The sequence below is a fragment of the Parasteatoda tepidariorum genome, chromosome 4 (assembly GCF_043381705.1).
Source record: "Parasteatoda tepidariorum isolate YZ-2023 chromosome 4, CAS_Ptep_4.0, whole genome shotgun sequence".
NCBI lineage: Eukaryota > Metazoa > Arthropoda > Arachnida > Araneae > Theridiidae > Parasteatoda > Parasteatoda tepidariorum.
Window position 1 is genome coordinate 98,103,675 of NC_092207.1, and position 27,222 is coordinate 98,130,896.

Sequence of the window (27,222 nt, forward strand, 5' to 3'; positions counted from 1 at the left end):
ACTTGGAGAAGAAATATTTACCATCTGTAATTAAAATGTTTTAACGAAACTCATAACATTTATTAAATTGACTAGTTATCTCTCTATACATTCAGATTCAACTTTTCTTATGGATGATAATTTCATTTGCACTAAATTTTATGAGGTTAAAGGTTTGGTAATTTAAGATGCAAAAGAAGCTGGAATACATGCACAAAATAAATTATGTTTAATTAGAATAAATTAAATTCTAATTAATGTCACGTAATTTAGGCAGAAGAGATATTTTAAAAAATTTCTTGAAATTCGTTTTAAGTCAACTTATCGGATAACTTATAAATATTCGGATAGATGAAAAAGTTATTTTTCTGCACTACTTCACATAAAAATAACTAAATTAATATTCTTTTGAAATTATTTCTAAGAAAATACAATGTTTTTGTTAAAACGAAGAATCCCTTTCTAGCAGAGCTTGAAATTTCATGAATAAAGCTATCTCTTTTTGACTTCATTCAAACTACTAAAGAAAAAGTGAAGAAACGTATCTGGATCGTAATGCGTGACGTCAGAAAACGAGTGCCGTGGCCCCCTAAACTATAACTCCTCCTCTTTCGAGGCGGCCCTGGATAGATTCCCTTTTATGCATGAATGGTACTTAATTTTTATTAAAACCATTCAAAATAAGAATCTAGGTAATATTGAAACTATACTTTTATTTAAAATGAATTCAAGATGTTTAATAATGTTTATTGATTTTCTCAGAAAAAAAAAAAGACTTAGATCGTTACACAGGAATGAACAGCTCAGTGTAATAATTGAAATGAACATTAAAATAACATCCCGAAAGAAGGGCCCGAAAAACCGCCCGTCCTCGGTGGCCAAAAATTCCCCACGGACAACTAATTTCTCGAATCCGACGTCCGCTGGACGGCCATTTTCCTGTTAATGTTTGTGATAAATTTTCAATTTCTGTTATCTTAGAAGAGTCTAGCGCCTCACTTCTAAAATGACCCTCTAATCTAGAAATCCCGTTAATTCCTTCGTCATATCAAATGCCCATGCTCACATAATCGGTAAACAAAGGAAAAGTTGCTCTGTGCATGTGCATTTGGATTCCTAACGAAGGAATTAACAATTCCTTTGATCTTTTCAATTCCTCTGGCTTTTCAGCTATGAACTTACAAAAAAACACAGTACGTACTGGTCTTAAACAAGAAGTGTTAAACGCAATTATGAACCTCTTCCTAAATGGAAAACCCCTTTCAGATTTCTGAGCAAAAACCTCTGTAAATCATTAGCTCGACTGTGGAACTGGCAAACGCCATATTTGATTCATTTAAAAAATGCAGTACCCTCGGATAAATTCACATTCCAGATAATTTGACCTTTGTCATTTAAATTATTTCATAAAAGAAATACTAGGTAACCTAGTATTTTTTTATTACTATATAATGCAATCCTAGTAACTACTAATTCATTATGCAATTTATAAAATGCTTGTAATAAATAAGAGAAAATTTTATTTTTATTTATTTAGAAGCTTTGGGTTAGTTTCAAAGGAGAGAACGGGTACACTGTTGGACAAGTCGTCCTCGGGGACGGGTAAAATTTCTGAGTTTTTTCGAGCACTGGGTTAAGGAAAGGAATACAAGCTCTTCAATTGCATTTTGAATTTAGCTAAATTGCACACACAGAAATTGAATCATCATTTAAGTCGAGATATATTTCAATCGATTACATTTAATTAATTTTAAACAAAATTTCTGTTGTGTATTATGAAGCAAAGCAAGCAGAGCATTACCCTGATAAGTGAAAAAAAAAAGTATTTTCAATAAACAGAAACTAATGTTTTGGCAAATGATCCCATACAGTAAAAACTGTAGGAATTTTTTCTTTCTACTTTTCATTTGTAAATTTTTTTATTTAATAACATGACTCACATCAGGATCTTTTTGTTGTAATAAATTGCTACTAGTTAAAAAATTTGAGATCTATTAGTATTTATAAAGAAAATGTGAATGTAAAGTTCTTTTCAACTTTAGCGCTTGGTTGGGATAGAGCACAGTTGAAAGAAAGTTTAAAAAAAAAAAAAGAAAGAAAGAAAGAAAGAAACTGGACAGAATGTAGGGAACTAAAAAATGATAAAAAAAAAATTTTTTAACTATAATAATTATTACATGAATTGTTCGAATTTAAAAAAATATTTTTTCACAAATATATATATATATATCTTTTATTTTTATTTACAAAAATGAGTTATTAAATAGCTTCTATATTATTATTTAATATTTCTTTTTCGAAAAGGGTTTCTTTTTTTCCTTTCTTTTTGCAGTTTTTTCCATTGTGGAAGAAAATTGCCATCCCTGCTTTAGCATTAGGATAATAGTTTGTCTCTTCCCATATTTTGACTCAAATTTTTTTTATCACTCAACTGCAATGCTTAATACATAGGTTCTTTTGCTCTCAATAGAGAAGTTGTGGACAGATACAAACGAGCACAGAAGCTTAAGACTTGATGAAAGATTAAAAATTTATATTGAAAAAAATACATACCTTCTGTTGAAATAATATTGCTTGAGGCCACTCTAGATGGTTGAGCAACGTCGGTTTTAGAAGTTACATTTTCTGCAACAGATGTAGAACAATTATTGTTCTGTATGTTATCTGTTTTTGAAAGTGAGGTATCCAGCTTTAAACTAGGTGAGCTAGTGGGTAATTGTAAATTCTTTTTCCTTTCTTCATCAATGGAATCCATACTAGATTCCTCACTGGCAGCAGTGGATGAGTTTTGGGGTGGACTTTCTTTCACAGATTCCGATGCAGCACTTAAATGATTCACTAATTTGATTCTCTCATTAGGAATGCAAGGTAAACTCGGTGCAGTTTTTTCCGATGCAATTGCATTTACGACGTTAGTTTCTGGGGTTGTTCGGCCTTCACTAACTGTATTGTTCGTCTCCTGCATCACCAACATATTTCGTGTTTGAAGAAAAGCACTGCCACCAGTCGATATAATTGAAGTAACAGATTTCATTTCAGATGCAAGTGCTGTTTTGGCCAACATGTTTGGCACAGCTGGTGCGATTTGCAAAGGCACTTCAATCACATGAGGTTGGATTGATAAGTTATCGACATTGATTATCTGCGCAATCGGAGATTTTTTAATACCAACTAAACAAATACTCTTATCCGAGGATTCTAAGGTATCGTTCATCTCCGTTTTAGGTACTGATGTTAAACACGCAACTAATGAATTACAGGAGTCAGAATGATTAGAAAACAACAACTTTTTGCACTTATCTGAGCTGTTGCAAGATGAAATTTGTGAACTAATTAATGACTGAATTTTTACAGTTTCACTGCAATCAACATCAGGATTTTCTTTACTGACAGCAGTAGTGTTCTTATTTACATCAACAATATTTTGTACTTCACAGATTGCAGGGTTTTCTATATTTTGCATAGATTTTGTGTGAGAAACAAATTGTTCACTTTGTACATTATCTACATTTAAAACACCATCTATATTTTCTTTTACATTATTTATAGGATTAATATTGCACTGGTGATTAGTTTGAAGTGTTTGGCCATCCACCGAACTAGTTACATTAGCTACAGGATTAGCCTCAACTCTATCAAGTTTAGAGAGTCCATCTTCTTGTAGTGGAACAGTTTTATCTAAAGTTTCTTCCTTAGTAATACAAGAAGTTGAGTTAGTACTCAGAGGCACAGTGGATACTACATTTATACTACTGGCAGATAGTGATTGAGTCTGGTCACTAGAGCAATTTGTTTGTAAACTAGTTTTATTATCGACAAGTGCAGTAGGTGAATGAGGTAGATGTTGCATAATAGGTGATTTCCTTGAATCTGTAAGAAATACATAACACGTTTAGAAGAAATCATTTACTTAGGAGGGTTCGTGATTTTTTAGATTTTTTTTTTAAAAAAACTCAAAAAAGTCAGATTTTTTAAATTTTAAATCGGATTTTTTTGATTTAAATCAGATTTTTTCTTATTTAAATCAGATTTTTTTTATTTAAATCAGATTTTTCTGATTTAAATCAGATTTCTTTGATTTTTATTCAAATACACTGTAAGAACTAAAATTTGTGATTATAAAAACTTTGTAAATGCTTAATCAAAATTAAATTAATATTAAAACTATATTATAACAATATTTCAGAAGCTCTAACTTACTAAAATAGTTTTTCATTATAATACATAGCAACCATTCTGAAATAAATGCAGAGTTGAAATTTAAAGACTAGATGAAATAGAAAATTTTAAGAATACTTCAGGGGTCTGTCTAGGTTTTTCTGAGAAGTACCTATTTTGTGAAAATTTAGACATAATTTGTGAAAATTAAAAATCAACACAAATATGGTAAAAATATGGATTGGTTGATGGATATGGAAAAATATGGTTTCTTACGACAAAAATAAAATTTTAAGAAAAAAGTATTTTGTCAAATTATTCTACAGTACGGGACCGATTATCTGGAACGATCGGGACCATCGCTATTCCGGATAACTGATTTTTCCGGTTTTCTGAATAGCTACAAAAAGCCGTTTTTTTATTGTTAAACCCAACTAAAAAAAATATTTGGTAATAATCTTAAAAAGAAGAAAAAACGATCATGCAATACACTAATGATTATTTCCAAAATGACTGTAAGGTAAACATCTTTCAAAAAAGAAAGAAAAATCCTAAAATTTTATGAGGAAAAAAAAAAAAATTTTTTTGTAAAATGGAGGGAAAATTTATCGAATTTTATTCCGGTTTTCTGAATTCCGGATAACGGGTTCTGTACTGTACCATTTTTTCTAAAGTTGAATTTGTGAAGATACCGCTAAACAGTAGGAAATTTGGCTTGGATAGACCCCTGTACTATAACTATTAAAACAAAATTTCAATTAGTAAACCATAATTTAAATTTAAAATTGTGATTTCTTTTCTTTTTTTCTGGATTTTTAAAATGACAAAATAAATGCAACAGATTGTGTTTATAAATGTAGTCATTCATCAAAAAATAAAAATATATTTTATCTATACATTTTTATACTCAAATATTCATTTTTAATTCTATATCAAAATAGATAAGTCAAGTTAAACAAAATTTTTCTTAAATTCTATGTACTCATTGGAATTTTTTTTTCACCAAATTTCTTTATAGAAAATCAGATAATGTCAAAGATACTGTAAACATATTATGTGAGAAAAAATACCAGTTAATAACCCTACTGCTTCAAATAGACTTTGAAGAGAAGAATGACACTATATCAGGAGAAAAATATCTGAATTCAGCCTTTTTTTTTTTTTCTTTCTATTTTTGGCATATTAGGGTAATTTCTTTTTAGTATAACCTCAAGCTTAAGAAATATACATTTTTCACCAATAAAATAAAATGTAGATTTTAATTCCATGCTTTTTCATTCAAAAGGTGGAATTTTAATTAACATTATTGCATTATTTTTTGAAAAAAAAATCATGTTAATTAATTATTTTCTACAGCTATGCAAGTCTATATTAAGACAGCATTAAATGTTTACTTTAATCTGTACTTTCAATCTCTAGAAGCAAAACATTTTTAAAAATGTAATTTCAAATGTGTTGGAATTTAACAAACACCAAGAAAGAATGTAATTTCGTTAACTAAAATTAATTAAGGCAGCAATTTATTTGAAATAAATTTTAAAACTAAGAAAACAAAATAATAGAAGTATCAAAAATTTAAAACACTGTTTTTTAAAATTTTTTCTTTATCTAACAAAAATTATCCAATCTATATAATCATGCAATACAGAGTGTTTCTTTCTTATTTTTCTTTTTTGGCCTCATGTATAACTGAATTATTATAGCATATTTTTTAAATTCAGGAAAAAAGAAATGTGAGGGAAAAAAAAAACTCATCGGAATATACTTCGGAAAGTCCTAACGAATAATTCAGATTCTACCATATGTTCAGAAAACCATTAAATTGCAGAGAATCAGGACTTAAAATACCATGTGTATATTATATTAGTAGCAATAACTGTGAAAAAGTCGAACAGAAAAACAGTGGTATCATCATGTCAAAAACAGATTAGTGAACACACAAATTGAATTTCATATGTCATAATAATAATGTACAAACAATACAGGAATTTAAAGAAACATTGAAAAATTAATAGTATTAATAGACTATAAAACAATTGAAACAACGCATGAATTTACGATGGTATCAATGTAAATTTAGCACATCAAAAACTTTAATCAAAACATTTCGCATAGCGTAATAATATTGGAATTTTAAAAACCATGTGAAAATCAATTGAATTAACTGTAAATGAAAAAAAGATCAAACCCTGATTGACGATGGTATAGGGCGCATTAGAAAGTGGTTCGAAATTTGCACATCGTAATATCACATTAAAAATTAATTCGATCTAGTTGCAACCAAATAAAAAACAGGGCAAATATATCACATTGATTAAAGAATTCTTTCGTTACAAATCAGAACTTGTAACAAAATTTCCACTCATTAAAGCATAAGTTTTAAAATATGTGAGAAAACACTCTTTTTTCTAGCGAACGATCATTTAAATTTTCAGAAAAACTTAATTTTTAGATTATAAATTTTATTATTTTGTGTTTGCCTCAGTAGTTCATTAATTCTAGTCGAAAAAAAAATTTCCATTCTGTCTTGTGTTATCGAAGCTCATCCGAAGTTGCGTTCTTCTCAAACAATCTGTGCAAAGAAAGTCGTTACCGCATGTAGACAAGAAATAAGGAAGGGTGCAGGTAAGAGCGAAATAAATCTCGCATTAACGAGATTTTGATTAGTTAACGAAATTTAAATTTCAGACTGTCGGAATATAAATTATTGATTCCCAAAAATCAGTGGAGTTCCGCAAATTAGCAGAGGAATCACATGCCTGTTAAAACAGAAACGAACAGTTAATATGCCACAATTCAAATCGGATAGGATAAGGCTAAAGAATACTACAGACATATTGAAAATTTACCACACCACTAGTTTCATTTCTTAACTTTCAAGAAGTAAAGTTTTTATTACATTTTAAATAATAGATAATAAATTATCTGACAATGCTGGATATGATCTATTTTTATTAAATAGTGCTCACATTCATATGGTTTACACATCATGATGTATCAGAAATGAATTAGATCACAAAATAAAATACCTCAAAATTTTGAACTTTCTTTTTGTGATATAAAACAGCAATGTTCTTTTATTGCTAATACAAGACGTGAAGGGCATCTAAATTATGTATATTTCAGCCTCCTATACCAACTTACAGTTTAAGTTCATTCAATTTAAAAGACTCATTAGGTAAGCTTTAATAGTTGTGGTCTTTTATGCACTCAAAACCTGTCTATCTATTCAGAATGACTAGGAAATTCACTCTGAGTAGATTGCACCTCATAATAAGTACATACAATTAATGCAACCAAAATTTCATTAAAAAGAAAAACTGTATATATCAGATAATTAAAAAAAAAAAACGTTTTTAATTACATACTTTTTACACAGATCTTAAGTTAAGATCTTAAGATTGTTAGTTTATGGAAGAGTAGTTGTAATTTTGTCAAATAATATTTGTTGAATATAAGGAATGTTATTTTTTAAAAAAAATGCAGGAGAAATTGAAAGAAAAAAATGCTATCAGGAACTTTGTTAAGGATGCTTGGCATCTGATGAGCATTTTTTTACAAGATGTTATTGTTTAGTGATAGAGAAATTTCAGATTTTTTGATAAAATTTGATAAAAAGTGAGATCAATTGTGAGAAGTGTGGATACAAAATGTTCTTAATTAAAAAAATGATTAAATAAGTTTATATTGTAATTTTGCGTACATTACAAGAAATAGAAACCTGGTTAAAAGAATATTATGGAAGTATATTTATCTTGTCTGGATAATATGCTTTTAGATGAGTTATTTTAATATATTTAGATTTTGGAGAAATTCTTATTTCTTGATGTTTAAGAAATTTGGGGCAGAGTGGTATCAAGACTGTTGCTGTTGGTTTTTCAAATGTTAAGAGCCATTCATTGCAGGCATATAGTTGAGCCAGAATTTCCTGCACAGATTGTTTTTAAATGTAAAGGGCCATTTCTCAATATTCCTTACCACATTGATTGCAGCGTCACCCATATTCAGTTGACAGCAAAATTTTAAATTGGGCTGTGTCAATCACATTGGGGTGACGCTTATTTGACTATTTGCAAAGGAAGAAATAACTTATCTATTTTAATTTTTGAAATTTCAATAAATTTGGGTAAAGATTTTAAGTCATACTCTTCTTTACTTGGCAAAGATTCAAACTGATTGTGTAAAGTGGCGAAATGAGAAGCAATGGACACAAATAAACAAATATGATACCATGGAAACAAAGGGAGTGAGATATTATTCTTATGACCACCAGACTCGCATTATTAAAATATCGGTGGGAGCACTCAGCAGAATACGCTTCGGACAGCGGTACTCGTGGCCTGAAGGAGATTTCACTGTGAACATGTGTGGCAGTCAACGTGTTAAATGGAAAAATTATTGTGGCAAACAGTTGATGTAAATCTGACTTTAAAATTAATTATGAAATGTATGATTAGCATTATTCAATAGTATTGTGTGTTTGTATAACTCTATTTTAATTAAATTTTGGGTAGAACGGAAATAAAATTGTTTCTGGGGAGTAAACTTTGAATATAGTTCTGCAGTATTTTTTATTTCTGAAATGTATATTTGAATTAAATTCTTAAAAAAAGGCAATTGTTGTAATAAAAGCGAATTTTGAATTCAGTAAGGTTGCAATATTTGTTTATGTTTTTGGAATGGCAGTAGTTAAAATTTAACAAAAACTGTTGCCAATGAAAAAACATAGTCAAGAAATGCTTCTGAGAAAAAGCAAATCAATTTCAAATTTATTTATCTTTTCAATTGCTGTTCTTTTGTTTTCACTTTTTTAAAATATATATTTTATATATTAAGTCTTCGAGTCTTAGACAGATATCAATGTTTCTCTGCTTTTTAACTCTTTTATTGTTTTGAGAAAAAACTTTTATAAACCTAAAATTTAACTAAAAGAATCCAATATTAAATAACAATTCAACAAAAATGATTATCAAATTTTTCTATTATTTCAGTTAAATACGGCAAGTTAATATATGACTTTGCTGAATCAAAAATTTGAAAAGAGCAATTATTAGAAATTTTATGGTTTCTCTGATTATGCTTTTAAATATAATAGAAGGGCTCCAAAGAAAAGAAAAGATTTTTGCACAGAGTACAAGAATTCCATAAAGATTCTGTACAAATATTATTGTGAAATAATATTTGTACAGAACCTTTATTTTGAATCTTTATTGTATCTTACTTGTACAGAATTTTATTATAAATGGAACCATTTGAAAAATTCTGATGAAGCACACAATAATTTTTAAAAGGACTACATTATTCCAATTAATATTTAGCATAAAATTTGCAGTCTCAAACNAAAAAACAAAAAAAAAAAAAAAAAAAAATGAAAACCTTTGAATTAAAATGGAAAGTAAGTGTTGGGAATCAGTATTACTAAGTATGTATCAGCAACAGAAGAAATAAATAGCAGAGAAATGGTCCATTATACTGGAAATCAAGGTACAAAAATTTTCTAAAATGATTCATTCATCTAAAATATTTAATTTTAGATTACATTTTCTAAAATTAAAAGAATGACTCATTGTTTGGCTGCAAAGGTGTTTTTCAGTATTTCATAAATTTCCATGCTAAATATTTTTAAGAAACAGCATTTTACTTAGCTCAGGTAAAAGTAGCAAATCATCAAAAAACATACAATATTTCAGGCTGAAAATATCTATTACTATCTATGCTACTATTTGGAAAAAATTATAAAGCTTAAAAATAATAATTAAAAAACACATTAAAATGAAGTTTACTGTGGCACTTATTTCCACTATGACTCACTTTTTCTTGATCAACCCAATTAAGAATAAAAAGTTACGATGATTTAAAATGCACAATTTTATATACAGCTGACAATAAATCAAATAAAAAAATATATATATAAAAAAAAGAAATTAATAACACCTACTTGAAAATAAATCTTCTTTTATACATCCTACATTTGATGTTACCCCACTTGACTTAGTGCCAAGCGAATTAGTCAGTTTATCAACAACCATTGATTTAACCCTTTCAACTGCTGTTGATGAAGTGCTTTCAACTGCTAATGTAGTCCTTTCACTGGTTGATGTAGTCATTTCAACTGTCGGTTTAGTGTTTTCAATTGTTGGTGTAGTGCTTTCAACTGTTGGTGTAGTGTTTTCAACAGTTGAACTAGTACTTTCAACTGTTGGTGTGGCCTTTTCAATTGTTGGTGAATTCTTTTCAACAGTTGATACAGTCCTCTCAACAGTTGAAGCAGTTCTCTCAACAGTTGAAGCAGTTCTCTCAACTGCTGATGCAGTTCTCTCAACGGCTGATGCAGTTCTTTGAACAGTCGATGCAGTACTTTCGACAGTCGAAGTACCACACACCACAGATGATGCTACGTCTGATACCATTGAGCTAGCATTTGTCTGTATTACTTGTGAAGCATCAACAGAAGCAACTTCAGTTTCAGAGACTGCCGGTACCTGCACTGGCAGAGGAGATTTGGAACCAGAAAAAGAGTGTATTGTAACACTTTCTCCAGTTGAACACGAAGTTAGTGTCATGACTTCCGACTTGCAGGAGTCTCTCGATGCAAGGCTAAAAATATTGGAAGTTTTATTCTGCGCTGCAGACTTATTAACTGCCGTACTAGAAAGATAAGTCTCGTACGAGGAAATACGACTTGAAGAAACTTTTTCACTCATTTCAACAATTCCTCCGCCAGACATGGACATATTTTTAACATTTTGATTCCAAACCTCCTCTTTCACTTTTTTAACATCTTTATTGGAACTTCGAATTCTTTTATCCAATAACTCAGAGGTGCGACCAGTGGCAGAGGGAGGACCAGCAGAAACATCCCCAGTTCTGGCAGTTCTCGGTGATCGAATTTTCTTCTGGCTCACTTTAGAAGGCATATCACCAGATGATTGATCCTCTTTGCTCAACGAATACCTGGACTTAGAATCGTCTTTCCTAGGACTTACAACAACCGCAGCATTAGGACCACGTAGTGAGATATGTAGAGGAGGCACACGAGGTTCGGTAACGGCAGAAGGTGAATTCTTTTTAAAACCAGGAATACTTACAACAGCAACATCAATTTTGGGATTATATTGTGGATTCGATTCTTTACGTTTTTCTTTCACTTCACTTTCTTTTGATTCCCTCAAAGTTTTGGGATCTAATTTTAGTCTTAATTTAATTTTTTCACCAGATATAGATGATGCAACACTTGCAGTAGAAATATCTATTTTAGAAGTTTCGCTTTTCCTTGAATCTTTACCAGAATCAGTAGCTAAACCTTCAGATGAAGATTGAGATACATCAGTTATAGATTTGCTAATACCAGAATCAGTATCAGATGAGAGGTTAGTGTCTTTACCACCATCAGAGAGACTCCTTTCAGAATGACTCTTCTCAGAAACATCATTTTCAAAATCTGGAAAAGGAGGAAGAGATTCTATTGATTCTTCCTCCTCCTCTTCATCACTTGGCATTGGTTCAAGTTGTCCAGTAAATGGATTGATCAAATGTTTTGTTTTTCCATCAGATGAAGATGGAGGTGAAGGGAAAGGATTTGAATCTGGAGTTGAAGTACTCGGAGTAGAAGGGGCACTAGTTCGATCAGTTTTCATAAACGTAACATCTTTATTTGGTTTCTCGAGGGCTTTACTTAAAGATGTTTCCCTCGATTGAAACAGAGGTCGCATCTGACTTAAGGGCATGGAACGTGGAGCAGACATTGCATACGATTGTAAACTTCCTGATGCAGGTCTTGCTATTTGAGGAGCTCCAACTGGAATATGTGTATGGAGAGGAAGATTACCCGTGTGCACTTGAGGCTGACCTTGTGCCTGAGGATGAATGTTTGGCACTGTCCGTGGTCCTTGAGTTTGCCGAAAGGCAGATATATTTTGGGGTCCGAGTGATCTAGTTGTCGACACCATAGGTTGCCCTTGAACTTGAGGCTGTAAAGATATTCCCTGTTGATGAGTTTGTGGTTTAATGTTCGAGACAGGTGGTTGACCTTGGGCCAAAGGATGAATATTTGCTACTTGAGAACTTGAAATGCTTAAATTATTATTTATAGGCACATTAAGGGATTGATTAAGAACACTTAAAGGATCAAATCCTCCAGGTGATCTAGACCCTATGTGAGATTGATAAGAAGGTGGTGAAGGAGAAGCAGAATAACCAGTGTTTCCATCTTCTAAAATCTTTTCTTTAGACTTGCGAGGTTTTCTTTTTCGTTTTGGTTGTTGATTAGCAGCATCTGCAGGAGGCGGCATTAATTTATTGTTTTGTGGCAAATTTGATGTTTCACTTTGAAGTAAATTAACAAGAAGAGGACTTGATAGAGCCACATTTGCTCTCGAAGTGGATGCTATAGCGTTAGGTGGAGGCGCTCTAGTAACTACATTATTAAAAGCTGAATTTGTTATAGTTCTGGGCACTTTCTGTAAATTTGAGTTAGAAACTTTAGAAGACACTGAAGAAGTTGCAGTTATAGCACTACAAGTAGAATTTAAGATAGAATTTGATATTTGTACAGCTGTAGAGGAAAATGAAAGTCGAGGATTGCCTGCTTGAACATGAAGAACGGGTTGATACTGTGGGCTTGCAGAATTATTTTTGGTATTCATAGCATGAGTCATACTAGCAAAAGGGAATGGGCCAAAACTAGTGGGAGGCTTAACAGAAACATTTGGAGATATACGTGATGAACTGGGCATAGTAGCACTTGTTGTGGTGACAAGTGCAGAAGGAGGAAAAGGAATAGGTTCAGTACTTGATGGGGCTATGACATTAGGTGAACGGAAACTTATAGATGATTCTGGTTTAGGTGATGTTTTCTCAAGTCTAGTTAACGAGCTCACAGCAGAAGAAGTAGACGCGGTTCCTCCAACAATATGTCCAAGGAACTGACTAATATTCTTATGAGCTGGTTCAGCCATACTTGGACCAGGCACAGCCTCAGCATTAGGTATATTAAATGAAACACTTGCAACATCTCCCTGCTCATCAGAAGTTTTTCTAAGTACAATTTCTTGCGGTTCACTATATTGGCTAGATAGAGTTAATGTAATAACCTGAAACAAAAATACACATTTATAAGAATACAATACGTCTAGTTAAAGTAATTACAAAATTTAAAAATCAATAAACATAGTATTTTAACTAGTACTAAATTGGAAGAAGCTAGGTGTAGAAAGGAATCAAGGTCATTTCAAATGCTTTTAAATCTTAATTATAATGCTGAGGAAATATCACTGGATAACAATCAAGCAAAGTTTTCAAATGTTGTGTAATTTTTTGTATTTTTTATTTTTTGCATTAACACATTTAAAATTATTCTTAAAAAAAAAACAATACTAAGTTATTCTTTAGCTTTTTTAATTGTAAGTAACTAAATAATTTTTAAGCAACAAATTTACTTACAATTTATTAAAATTACAGGATGTTCAAAAAAGAACTATTTAACGAGAATTATTTTATTGTTGTTTAATTTAAAAAAAGAACTAAGTCACTGAATATTCATTATTCTAAATCCTAATTTGGCAGAGGGTCAAGGGTTTCAATCACATTTTAAAAAAAACTCATTTAAATTTTATCAGCATTACTTAAATCTAAAATGGGCAACCAACCTGCGACGTAACCCATTTTCTTCCCAGCCCAAAATGACTTCTGGCAGGAGAGAAAAACAGTTTTTATATTCTTTTGATCATGAAATGATATCCTTTACCGAATGCTTATGAGGGTCACTTAGAGAGAAATTTCAAAATATTTAGGAGATAATCTGTTGTTTTTTTTTCAATAGAAAGTTATACCTATTACTCATATTTTAAAGCTAGATGAAAAAATTTAAATAAGGCCAGGGCAGAGTGGATAAGACTATTTGACATATTTTTAAAGAGATTCTGAGAACTGTGTACAAAAAATCTGTGCATGAATCTTTCAAGAGTAAAATTATTTAAAAAAATTTAAAATAAGCTTAGATAATATCCCTATATATTGACCACAAAATAATAAGATGCAAATATTTTTTAAAGCAACAAAAGGATTAAGTGATTAAAATATACATCTGAAATGCATTAGGTGACTTTTCTATATCTTGTATTTACTTTATCATTTGTATATAAGGGATTTTTCTTTTCTTGTCAGTACCAAAAAATATGCAAGATTTTAAAGCTTAAAAGCTACCTTTGCTGTGAATTTTATAAAATATTTCTGCTATTATTTTTCTAATTATTATCTTTTATTTTTTTAAGTGCAATTTATTTAACATGATGCTGAAAATTCATCAAATCACTTAACATTCATTCCCTATAAATCAATTATAACACAAATTATAAAAATTTACATTCAAATATGTATACATTAAGCTTCTTAGAATAACTAGTAAAAGATTCAATAACTTAAAAAATTTAGAAAGACAATGCTTGATAGTAAACATAACAGTATTACATAAAAGCTGAATTTTGCATTAAAAAAATATATATATCACTTAAATCAAGGATTCTATTTTTATAAAAAATTATGATTTTTTTTCCACATCCTATTATTTTGTGAATTTCAAAGTTAACATTTAATACTCCTATTACAAAAATTATTTTCAGTTTAACAATCAAATAAATTTAAACCAGTAATAAAATACAGTCAAACTTCTAAATACGGAACACATTTAAAACTCTAACAAAAGAGATATTTAAAATATCAGACATATGTATAAGTTTAAACATCAAATATTTTATTGTTACTTGAAATTTAAAGCGCTGCTTTTTTTACAATTTGCAGAAATTTTTGTCTCATCCACATTAAATCAAACCTCATTCATATTCAAATTTTTAAAAATTTAAACATGAATAATTTGGTATTAATTAATCTTTAGTTATCATTTGCAGAAAGTTAAGTGTTCAATGTTCGAAACATTTTAGAGAATTTTACCAAAATATGAAAAAATAAATAAATAAAGATAATTTTTTAATTAAAATTTCAACAAAAAAAATTACAGCTCTTTTTTTAAAACAATTTTTAGGAATTCCACAATACATTTTGAAAATTTTACTTCTCATAGCAAAAATGAACAATTTTCATTTGCTTTTAATACTTTGGCCAAGGGATGGCAGAGGTATCCAGGGAGCTGAATGTACCTAGCCGATCTGGCCAGTTGGCTAGATATTGGACAGTGGCTCATTATGACTATCTGACAGTAACATCTAGCCCAAAATTCAATATTGAAGAAAAATGTGTAAATAACATTATAAATGGAATTATTTTTAATAAATAACTTAAAGTTATACTAAAATTTGTTTTTCTTAAACCTACTGGTGGTTTAACAAATGAAAAAAATTGGAAGAATGTATCTCTCCAATACACTATTTCCCTTTCTAATACAGTGAAACCTCCAGAAAAGACCAACTCTATTTACAACCACTTTTAGGAAGCACAAAATTTTTTCCATAGACTTTGTGTTGAAGAAAACCTTTAGGAGAGACCATTAACCATTCTCCCAAGGACCGGGAAAACATCTGCACCAAATAAGGAAACATGAACAAATATGAAAAGAGAAAATTTAATAAAAGAAATAAGCAAATTAAAATATTTGTGTGTGACTCTCACTTAGAAAGATTTTTTTGACAATACAACTTCATGTTGCAGTCAGAGTGGACAAAAAACAATGATTTACTTTTAGAGTTGAAAGTTAAATTTGAAAAAACAAACACCTCAAACAAAGAAACCTTTTCTCACCTTTTAAAACTAACTATTTTTTAGAATATAAAATTAAATGCAAACTTAAACAAAAAACATAGTTGTTTATTTACTTAAAATAACTTTATCATTCATGATAGGTAAACTTCTTTTTACACATAATTATATCAATTGAGATCATTTTCATAGACGCTTAATTTTATTCATCGATCCGTCTTTTCGTTTCAATAGTGAACTTGTCAATAACTTTTTTTTAATTATTTGATTCTAAATACTGCTTCAAGTGAATGAAATGACAGTTATTTTTCTCTTTTACTTACTTGGTCTCCTTCAATTTGAACTGAAAGAATGCCAAGTTCCCTCAATACTCTATCACCTCTTTCAGCAAGTTGTCTCAGTCGCTGAGCAGCTTCTAAGGGGATGTTGAATGTTACTCGCACACTATTCCACGGCTCAACTTTAGTTACTTTGATGGGGTTTTCCTCTGGAAAGGGTTTAAAAAATAAGAAAAATTAGAAAATAAAATCTGTACAGTGATAAAGAAAAACTGTACTATACTTTCAGATACAGTGATAAAGAAAAACTACTGTATTTCCAGGCACAGTGATAAGAAAGAAAAAAAAAACATTTTTAATAAAAAATTACTAATAAGTGCATAAGTAGTTGCTGCAATATAAAAAAGATTTCATTAATTCATTTCAGATTGCGTTGTTAATAAAATAGTGAGATCCGTAGAAACGGAGCTCACTATTTTATTTTTTAACAAAACAATCAATGTCTTGTTAAAACTGTAACAACTGTCAACTAATAAATATTTCAGGGAATCAATGGCTTGATTTTTGAAGTCAATATGAAATAGCTATATTTTTTATGTTTTTCTTTATTTGTTGTTAAATGTTTCTTAAGTTTGCAAAAAGAAGATTGAAGGTGCAAATTAATTTGATGCAGAAAAAAAAACAAATCTGAAATTTTGCTGCGTATATTACTCTTTATAATGAATACCCTTTATATTTTGATTGACAAAAGATGAAATAATTTAACCATATACTTATTTTTAAATTCTGTACTTGGCTATAAAGGATTTCTGTAAGTTCATCTTCTGAAGTAGAATAATTTTGAAACAGCTTTTCAATAAGTCTTAAAATAAAAGTGCAGACATTATTTTTACCTTAGTCTTTATCAGAGAATATTGCAAATGAAGAGCAAATACCGTCTAAGGAAACAGCTGCAGGGAATAATTGAACAGAAACTCGATAGCATAATGCTGATTGAACTTCATTTTGATATTCACAAGAATATGCCATTGCAAAGTCAACTTGAACTACCTGGATTTTACTACTAAATATGTTCTTTTGGAAAGCATCAGCTTGGATTCTTGTAACCCTTATGTATTATTCAAAGTTAGCCCAATTTTTAAGAGTACATTTGCTATCTTATTTTTTTATTACGTGACAATTGGCATCTTTTTTCCCTCGTTACAAAACTACAATAGAAGATGGCTAGAAAACTAGAACAAACAATGAGCCATTTTTACAAATATTACATGCACCCTTCCAACAATTAGAAACAAGATTTTTTTACATGATTTACGTAAATACTTTTACCATCACCATGTATTGTCATAAACCTTATTTTAGCCTTTCAATAAAAGAATATAATTTTCATGATATTTGCATTTGCATTGATTCTAAGTGGTATCTTACAATAGCAATAAATTTTTTGGTCGCAAAGCACAAAATCTTGAAAACGAAACTGAAAGTTCAGGATGTAACTGACAAAAAGCAGCATACACTTCTCTTTGAAACATGGTTAGATAGTTCCTACGTTTTATTATCAGTTTTTTCTCTTGTTAATCCAGACAATCAAGCCTTTCAATCCAAGCATAGTATAAACAATGTCACTTATGTAGAAAAATTCATTTATCAGTAATTTAAGTTCATATGAAATGCTTAGCAATGAATGTTTTATATCATTATCAATATGTTTTGAAAGTTCAAGTCTCATTTGCTTTGCTAACACAGATATTACAGCAATTTTCTTTCCTGGCATAATAGCTATACTTTTAAATGATTTGCGAACTGCTTTCCTTCATGACTGAAGTCTTGAATAGAGCTGACTTAAAAAGCTGTTTTAAAATTCAATATGCTGACATCAATATTTAACTTATGTCCCTCTTCTATTCTTTCATCTATCATTTTGCATTTGCATTTTTGTACCTGTTTTGCAACTTTGACCCCATGCTGCATCTTCTCAAGAACACAAATTTTATTTACTTTCTCTTTCTGTAGGAATTTTTTTATTTCCTTGCCTTTGAAATGCAGGATCTGGTGTTTTTTCTTCTTTTTTTCTCCAACTTTTTATTCTTTTTGCTCCAGATAATGACACTGTTTAAGACTTATCCATATTGACTTATCCAGTTGAAATATTCCACTCAAACATAAACATAAAACAAATAGAAGTTTGGGAAAACAATCAAATCCTATTAATTTCAAAATTATCTTCTTATTATGCTGCTATTTTATTAATGCTTCTACCGACCAGATTTTATAAAAAGCCAGAATCTTACAATTCTTTATTTGTAGCTTTGGCATTTAAATTGTGCAGCGGTTATGGAAAATGTACGGACATGATTTAAATTTTTCATTTTGAAAAAAAAAAAAAAAATTAAATAAAGTGTATAAGTGCTTCTAACATACGTAACAGTAACACATGCAACTTTTTGTTATGTGTGTTACCTTGAATAAAATTAATTTTTAAATATTAACTATTGGTAGTTTCAATTAAAGAATTTCTTTCTTTGAATATCTTGCCTTACTTTATAAAACAAAAACTTTAAAATTTTCTATCTTACTAAAGTATTGATGGAGAAAAATTTAAAATTATGTTAAAAATTATATAGCAGGGAAAGTAGATTATCTTGATTAATCAATTTTAATCACAGATGTAAAAAAAAATGTAGGCCAAATTAAAAGAATATATAAAACAAAGATAAAAGGATAAAATAGCTATATATAATACTAAAAACTATTTTATTGCTCTTCAATATTGTCAGAACTCCATTAGAATATAATATAACAAAGTAGAAAACCTATGTTAAAATTCAGCATGTTCCACCCTTTGTTAGAATTCAACTGAAATTTTTTTATAATTTTAAAAAACATCTAAACTATTAGAAAATGTACATTTTCTACATTTCAATTTTTTTTTTCATTTTTGATTTTATGATAACTTTGAATATTTAGTGACTCTGGATCACTCTTTGTGGAATTGCCCTTATACATAAATAACAAGAAAAATATTAAGTTGTGTAGTTCATCTTTTTACACAAACTGAACAATTATTAAACCAGTGTTTCTCAACTTTTTTTGTGCCATGCCTCACCTAAGTTTTTCTAAAATTCTTATGCTCCCCTATGTAACACATAGATAATTTTTAATATTAAAAAATTTAATTGTTCACTTAAGAAACTTAAATGATAGGTTTTAGGAAGACAGTTAACTGAACACTAGTTAACGAAACACAGTAGGTAAATTTTCAAAACATATAATGAAAAACTAAAATTCAAATAGTTTTAATAAAGATTTTTCTATAATAATAATTTAATATTTTAATTTAGTGAGATCCTTGCAGCACAGAGATTTTATGTTAGGTTCCAATTTGGTTAGCTTCAGTCTCAAGTATCCCCGTTGTGTTATATCCAGACGATTTCTTTTTTTAACAGTAAATCATTTACAGCACTAAATCCAAATTCAGCTAAATATGAAGATGGAAACGGTAGCAATAGTTTTCTTGCACATTTGGTTGCATTTGGGTATTTGATTTCTGTTTCCTCACAAAGCCATGCCATCACTCCTTTTATATTAAATAAAGTTTTAACTGACTCATCATTTTGCATTTCTGCGAGTTCTTCTTGATACTGCATATTTGATATATCAGACAAATCCACTAACTTTGGCTGCATCATCCATGTTGGAAAATCAATTTGTTTTAAATCAGAGAATCTTTCTTTTAAATCAGCCGATAGAATTTTCAGATGATCGACAATAACAAGTAAAGCGGTATTATTTACTTCACATTTTTGGAGCCAATGAAACTGTTCAAAGTTTTTGTTGTTAATATATATCTGACATAACTCAATAAGGGTAATGAAACCAAATATCTTCGCTTTTGCATCAACAAGAGTTTTATTTGTTCCTTGAAGTTGCTTATTTAATATATTTAGTTTTTCAAAGATATCGGCTGAATAACTCACAAATGCTTTATCATCGACTGTTAACAGATACTTCATTTTAGGTTTGTCACTTAAAAAATCACTAAGAATATCAAACAGTTCCATAAATCTTTTCAAGCAGTTCCCTTTAGAGAGCCATCTTACTTCAGTGTGAAGTAAAAGTCTCACATGGTCTGCATTTTGTTCTTCACAAAATAGCTTGAAGAGAAGCTCACATTTGGCATTAGCTTTAATATCATTGATGCACTTTATTACTGAATGTAGTATTTCATTTAGAACAGGCAAGATGTTTCTAGCTAAAAAGTTTTCCCTATGAATAACACAATGCACGAGAATCATTTCTAGATTCTCATCTTTCATCAATTTTAGGCAGCCATTTTTCTTAGGAGCACCATCTGCAGCACAAGATGTTATGTATTTATTGGTATATTATTGACATCTATGTACTTTTTTAGCTTATTATATATATCAATGGAGGTAGTGGTGCTTTCTAATCTTTTACAGAACAACATTTCTTCAGCAAAATGCCCTTTATCAATAAATCTTACGTAAGTCATCAATACTGCCACGCTGTTTATCAAAGTTGATTCATCCATTTCCACTGAGAATTTTCTTGTTTTCATATTTTCAACACGTTGTTTTTCAATATCTTCACTCATTTCGTCTATTCTTCTGCTAACAGTATTGTTACTGAGTGGCATAGCTTTTACAGCTTTGTCATCTTTTTCAAGAACAGTTTTAAGAGATGCTGATATTGACGTTTTTTTAAAATTCTCTCCTGTAGTATTTTTTCCAGATTTAGCGATGAATAAAAAAAAAATTATAACTAGCCTCAAGAATACGATTATGAGTTGAAGTGTGAGCAGTAAATAGAGACTTTACTGTTGTCCTCTTTTCAAAATTTTTCTTTAAAGTATGAAAGTCCAAGCGGAGTCTGCTGCAGGGAGGTTAACTTGACGACACCAAAAACACAGTTGATATTCTGGTCTCATCAAAAGAATTTATAATATTTATTGGTTGCAATTATTTAAGAATTTGATTTTTTCTTTCAATTTTGGCACCGAAATCTAGCATAGCATTTAAATGGCCCGAAGCAAAAGGGTTAAACTCGTGTCGAGTACATTTTAGAATTGCCCTCCCTTAACAAGCAAACTGCCCCCCAGTGGGGCATGGGCCCCACGTTCGGAAACACTGTATTAAACAGTTGAATGTAATGAATAATTGTTATTTCTTAACTAAAATTTAAGCTCTTTAAAAAATTCTTATGGAAACAATACAACTTATTATTATTTTGATTAAATAGATTTTGCATTTTTTATTTATTTCATTACGTAAAGCACTTAAAAATATCAGTTATTAGGCAATTTATTTGCAGATAAAAAAAAACATATTACAACGTATATAATGCTTATGCATCTTTCATAATTATGTTCTTTAGGGATGATTAAACAAGTCACTGGAAATATTTTTTTTTACATAAAGACAGGGTTTGAATACAATTTGCTTATATTCAGTATGATTTTTGGTACAACTGTTAGGTAAAAATTCAATTTTATTCTAACAAAATAGATTAACCTATTACAAGTAATCTCAATATGTTTGGACACAAGAATGTCTAAATGTCATTCAAAGTAAAAAAGATAAGAGCAATAAACATGCGTCTGCAAACACCACGTAAAATTTTAATAATAAAGCAAACAAATACATGAAAAACACATATAATATATATATAACAGAAATAGAGTCGAATCTAGTATCTGGAGAAATACTCCTTTCATCTCTATTTAAAATTATAATACACAAAAAGTAAAATGGATAAAAAAGAAAAATCAACATCATTACCAAGTTAAATCAGAAAAATAGAGAGTATTATAATAGAAGATAAAGGGTTTTTCTTTTCATATATAAAATATAAATAATTTCATACCATCAGAGATGAGGTTTTGCAACTTGCTAACAAGTTTCTGGAGTTTGAAAGGGAATGTGGGGTCTTTAATATCTCCCTCACATGTGAGGACTGTAATTGCTAAGTCCTCCCCTTCCATATCTAAAAAATTAAAAGAAAAAAACATTAAAAATATATAATGTTATAATTGTACTATTCTGATCATTTGTAATATTTAATTTGTAAAATATGAGTATTCACTTACATAACAATAATTTTTTTCTCATTCTTATCGAGAATATTATTTTCAAATTTATTATTATTCTATACTTACAAAAAGAAATGAATAAGATTTTTTTTTTTTTTTACAAACTTATGCTATTATAGATATTTTAGAAATTTTTAAACCAAAATTGTGTTCGTATTTTAACAAGGAGATATGATTTTAAAGAAGCACATCACACAGTAAGTTTTATGTTTGAATACTTTCAAGAGACTTTTATAATGATACATACAATATATTTTTCTAAAATTTAGTTAATATTAAAATTTGAAACATTATAGTGCTAACATAGTACAAAGTAAAACTTTAAAATTTATTTTCATGAAAAGTCATTTTTGAAATATTCTAAAAAATGTTTTGCAGATCTAAATTCTTATAATCAATTATTTTACTATTCGGAACACTATAAAAACAATTTTGTTAGACAATTTTTTAACATTAGTTTCCAAACTTTTTTTAAAGTAAAGTAACACAAAATTGGTGTGTTAATAATAGAATTTTCCAGGAAAAGTAAACATTTTAATGTTTTTATTTATGGCTATAAAAATTTGTTTTTCCTATTAATTTGCTAAATAAAATTGAGTTATAAAATCAAACTAACTTATTACTTTTCTGAATAACTTATTACTTTTCTGAAAATAACTTATTACTTTTCTGAAAAAATGTCTAATTTATTTCAGTGTTAATGACATATTTTAAAAAAATCAGCCAATATTTGAGCATTTCATTATTTATACTATAATGTCTCCTTTAAAAGATCTGAATAAAAAGATAATGAAACTTGAAATCCATTGAAATATTTGTTTTTAATTAATCTTACGTTATTCATTGGTAGGATCAAATGGCTTTAACACATTTCTTCTGTGCCACTTTCACATATATCCACGATCAGAATTCTGAGATCTTTGATAACTGAAACTATTATTGGAAAATTAAAAAAGAAAAAAGATGTCAACTGGCACAATACTAATATTGCCAGAATTTTTTTTTGTTGATAAATTGCTTAGTAACAGCTTACAAGTATTTCAAAGGAATACCTAAGAAGAATTTAATTAAGCAATGAAACAGCACATTTAAGTAGACTTGTCACATTCTGATACCTTATATTTCCAGTTTTGAAAATTCATTTTGTTTTATAATTTTACCTCTAACAAATTAAAAATGCATTCAAAAAAGAATAATTTTCAATATAAATTAAATGAAAAGAGTATTAGATAAATTATAGAAGTAAAAATTAATGAGAAAAAAAATATCCAGGAAAAAAGTATTAAGTCTCTATACATAATTAAAAATGTAATTTGATTGTAAAAAATTAGCTTCATAAAGTTAATTCTACAAAAACGTAACATTAAAATTAGCAGTGTTAATAAATTATAAATGTTTATCGATATCATAGTGAGTGAAATAGTTTAATCAATAACTTAATAATCAAGGGCAAACACATCAATAACATAAAATAAAATAAAATATTAAAAAAATTCAAAATATTATTAATTTTAATGTAATTAAAAGAAGAATGTTTTATTTGAGCTGTTCAAATAAATTTTAAAATTATTGTTTAATAAGTTTAAGCTGATTAAGACCAGCCAGCTTAGAATTTAACTCAAAAAATTTGTACACAAAAACAGATTTTCTAACTTTTCCAGTCATGAACATTTTCATACAATTTTTTAATTACAATTTTCATACAATTACTAAAAATGTTAGAAGAATGAGCAATAATATAATGAGACATTAAATAATAATTTATGTATTTTCAACACTCTTTTATAATTTTATACACTATTTTATCTTTATAATTTTCATAAAAAAAGGGCAAAAGTTCATGAATTAAGCTCATTTTAAATAAATCTGTAATAATGGTGTGTTCAGCTAAAAATGTTTGTTTCAGGGTTAAAAACCTAGCCAGAAGAAAGGAGGCTAAACAAATCCGAACTATTAAAACATAAAATACAAGGAAGCTATGATTTGAAACTTAAACAAAGAGATATATTAAAATAATGTAGAAAGAACTTTTTACAAGAAAATAAGCAAGGACAAAAGACAAGGTGCTTATTCGATACTATAACCAAGTACACATACCATCATCATTATCAAAACATTCTACAGTATCAGACTTTTAAAATCATATTTTGTTAATTTTTAAATCTATAGACTACAATATCCCAGTAGACACATTTAAAAAATTGTTTGTTTATTAAACTTACTATATCGATAGCTTAGATTTAAAACGGCAAATGTCAAAATTTTGAAATATTGTTACATTTTTAAATTAGTACTACTAGAGGAAAAAACATAGCAACAAATACTTTTGCATTTAAAACAAGACATTAGTTTTATGAAAAACAATTTTGGACCTATTTAGTCAGTTTAGCTCTGACTATAGTTGGTATTAAAATTTAAGATTTTTTTCTCTTTAGGGTCGAAAAAATGTCTTTAATTTTTTCTTCCTCCTTTCTTATTTTGCCAAGCATTGACATCAATAGTTTTTGCCTTAAACCACAGGTATATCGGTAGTTGAAACAAACACACACGACAATGCTCTGAAAGAATTGCAAAAAGTAATTAAATTCAAATTAATAATTTAGATGAACACGCTTAATTTCGAAGTATTCAACATCAATCACTCTTGAATAATAATTTCATAATTTAAACTATTTTTAGTCATATTTTTGACAAATTATTAAGTTAAAATAAATAACTTTTCTTTGATATTGGATTTAGGATAACATCCTAATCCTAAAAAACGACATTTCTTTACAACTAAACTATTCATAAGTTGTAATTCACATTTCAGATAAAAACTGATGAGGAAGTGAAATGAAAATCTGTTAAGTAATTTTTAAAAAAAAATTTTTTTTTTAAATGTATAATGTTTCAAATGCTTAAATTTATCTTTATATCATAGTTAAAGCATTATCAAGAAATAAAAGAGCCTTCCGTGAGCAGTGAATTACACAATGTTTGCATTAAATTTGAAGTACTAATAACAGGGGTCTGTCTAGGTTTTTCTGAGAGTTACCCATTTTGTGAAAATTTAGACATAATTTGTGAAAATTATATTAAAAAATCAACATAAAAATATGGATTTGTCGTTCCTTATGAGACAAAAAATCTTTTTTTTAAGAAAAAGTATTTTGTGAAACTACCATTTTTTTTAAAGTTGAATTTTGGAAAGTACCACTACGGTACTAAATCTGGCTCGGACAGACCCCTGAATAATAAAAATTAATAAACTGCAGAATAAAAATTAAGAGATTTCCGTATCGTGATCTGTCTTGCAAACTTCCGGGTAGTGGCCCGAGAGAAACTTAAAAAAAAAAAAAAACATTACAGAAAGGGACTAACTCGAAATTTATAACTCGTAACCATCCCCGTGCAAACATCTACATTTTTGTAAAAAAATTTGCAAATTTAAAATCTATTTGCCACCTTGGCGATTGTAGTTGGAGCGACAGATCACGGTATGGAAATATCCCCATAAAAATAAGCCTTAAAACAGAAATTTGAATATACAACAAAACATTATGATTTCATAATAATGATTTTTCCAATTGTTACTTACTACAAAAGCAATAAAAGATTCTAAAATGACTTTTCCCGAATATAATAAGATGTAAATAAATTAAAACAAGTGGCAAATAAAAAATTTAAACTGTTATTGTAATCTAATAAATAAAGGTAAAAATATAAATCATATTTTAAAGTCATTAGCAAAACAGACATTGTAAGATATAAGAGCGCTTTCGAGGAAACAAACTAGATTTTAAAAGATTTTTTAAAAAAGTTGATAATAATAGAAATATAACTTTATTAATAATATTGCCAACCCATGTAAACAGACCCAAGAACGCTTATAGGAATTTACGAGTGCTAATTTCTTTTTATCCCCTTTTAAAACAATATGAATTGTTTACATTTAGCAATGAATAATGAAATTTAAAAACAGAGCTTTTAAATTTTCTTATACCTTATATCCTAACATAATAGAATAAGATTTATAAAACTTTTAATCAGATTTAAAGCAATTTTTTCAACAACAAAAAAAAAGCTAGTAACTGTAAATATTAATTCCAAGACTATAGTTCCTTCAATAATGAAGAAAATTAAAATATTCTGTTTTTACATTTAGTCAGAAGATAAAACTAATTAAATTATGAAACTGCGCTAAACTTAATTGTTTAAAAATATAAAATGTACACATAAAGAAATCGTGTAAAAAGCATGATTTTCTAACTAAGTAGAAATTGCCATATGTATAGAGAAAAGAAGATAATAATAATAAATATTTTTCCTTGTTTCATGTATAAATTTTACTTAGAATAACACTTTAAATTAATATATAGAATTAAAGAAACGTTTAGCCGCACAATGTTTCAAGTCAGTCTTCTCCCCCCATTTCATTAATATGCGTTGTTTACAACAAAAATATACAACAATAAATAAGTAAATTTTTAAATATAAGTCGATATTTTATTGAACTTGAACGTATTTATTACATAAAACATACGAATACTTTAAGAAGTGACCGAAATCCCCCATTCTTTAGCTAATGTTTACAATATGAACGCCACGATTATAATGAGCGGACAGCATTTTAAAGGGCGCTCCAATATCGGTGAATACACATCATAACTAAAAATTTCGAACAATTTTGAAAGTAATATACAGAGATTTAGTTGCTAAAAATAATTAGTATAAGTTTTTAACATCCCTTTGACAAGTAGAAAGACTGTACCAATAGTATATAAACAAAATTTTAAGTGCACCATAAGTGGAACTACAACTAATGGTGTAATTATAAGGCGTAAATATCTGTATTTCTTTCATTTTTTTCGAATTGATCACCTTAATCATGCATTCTGATATATAATATTGTAAAAAATGATGCAAAATCACAGTAATTACAGCCTTAATACTGATATAAACATATATTTTCCGCAAATCAAAATAGGAATAGTAACTAAACATTGA

At 28.6% G+C, this 27,222-nt stretch overlaps 1 protein-coding gene across 4 annotated transcripts in view; it reads right to left on the minus strand.

Moving 5' to 3' along the window:
- LOC107452001 (serine-rich adhesin for platelets) overlaps positions 1-27,222 on the minus strand; it is a 46,799-nt gene that overhangs the window by 19,110 nt on the left and 467 nt on the right. For 3 of the 4 annotated variants that reach the window (XM_016068266.3, XM_071180221.1, XM_016068267.4), the window contains exons 2-6: positions 23,069-23,166; positions 22,008-22,127; positions 16,170-16,333; positions 10,076-13,229; positions 2,533-3,849 (exon numbers count right to left, since the gene is read on the minus strand). In XM_016068266.3, coding sequence (XP_015923752.2) covers positions 2,533-3,849; positions 10,076-13,229; positions 16,170-16,333; positions 22,008-22,125 — 4,753 coding nt within the window. In that variant the 5' untranslated portion in view covers positions 22,126-22,127; positions 23,069-23,166. The remainder of the gene's footprint in view (positions 1-2,532; positions 3,850-10,075; positions 13,230-16,169; positions 16,334-22,007; positions 22,128-23,068; positions 23,167-27,222) is intronic. The other variant, XM_016068265.4, reaches the window with a different exon arrangement.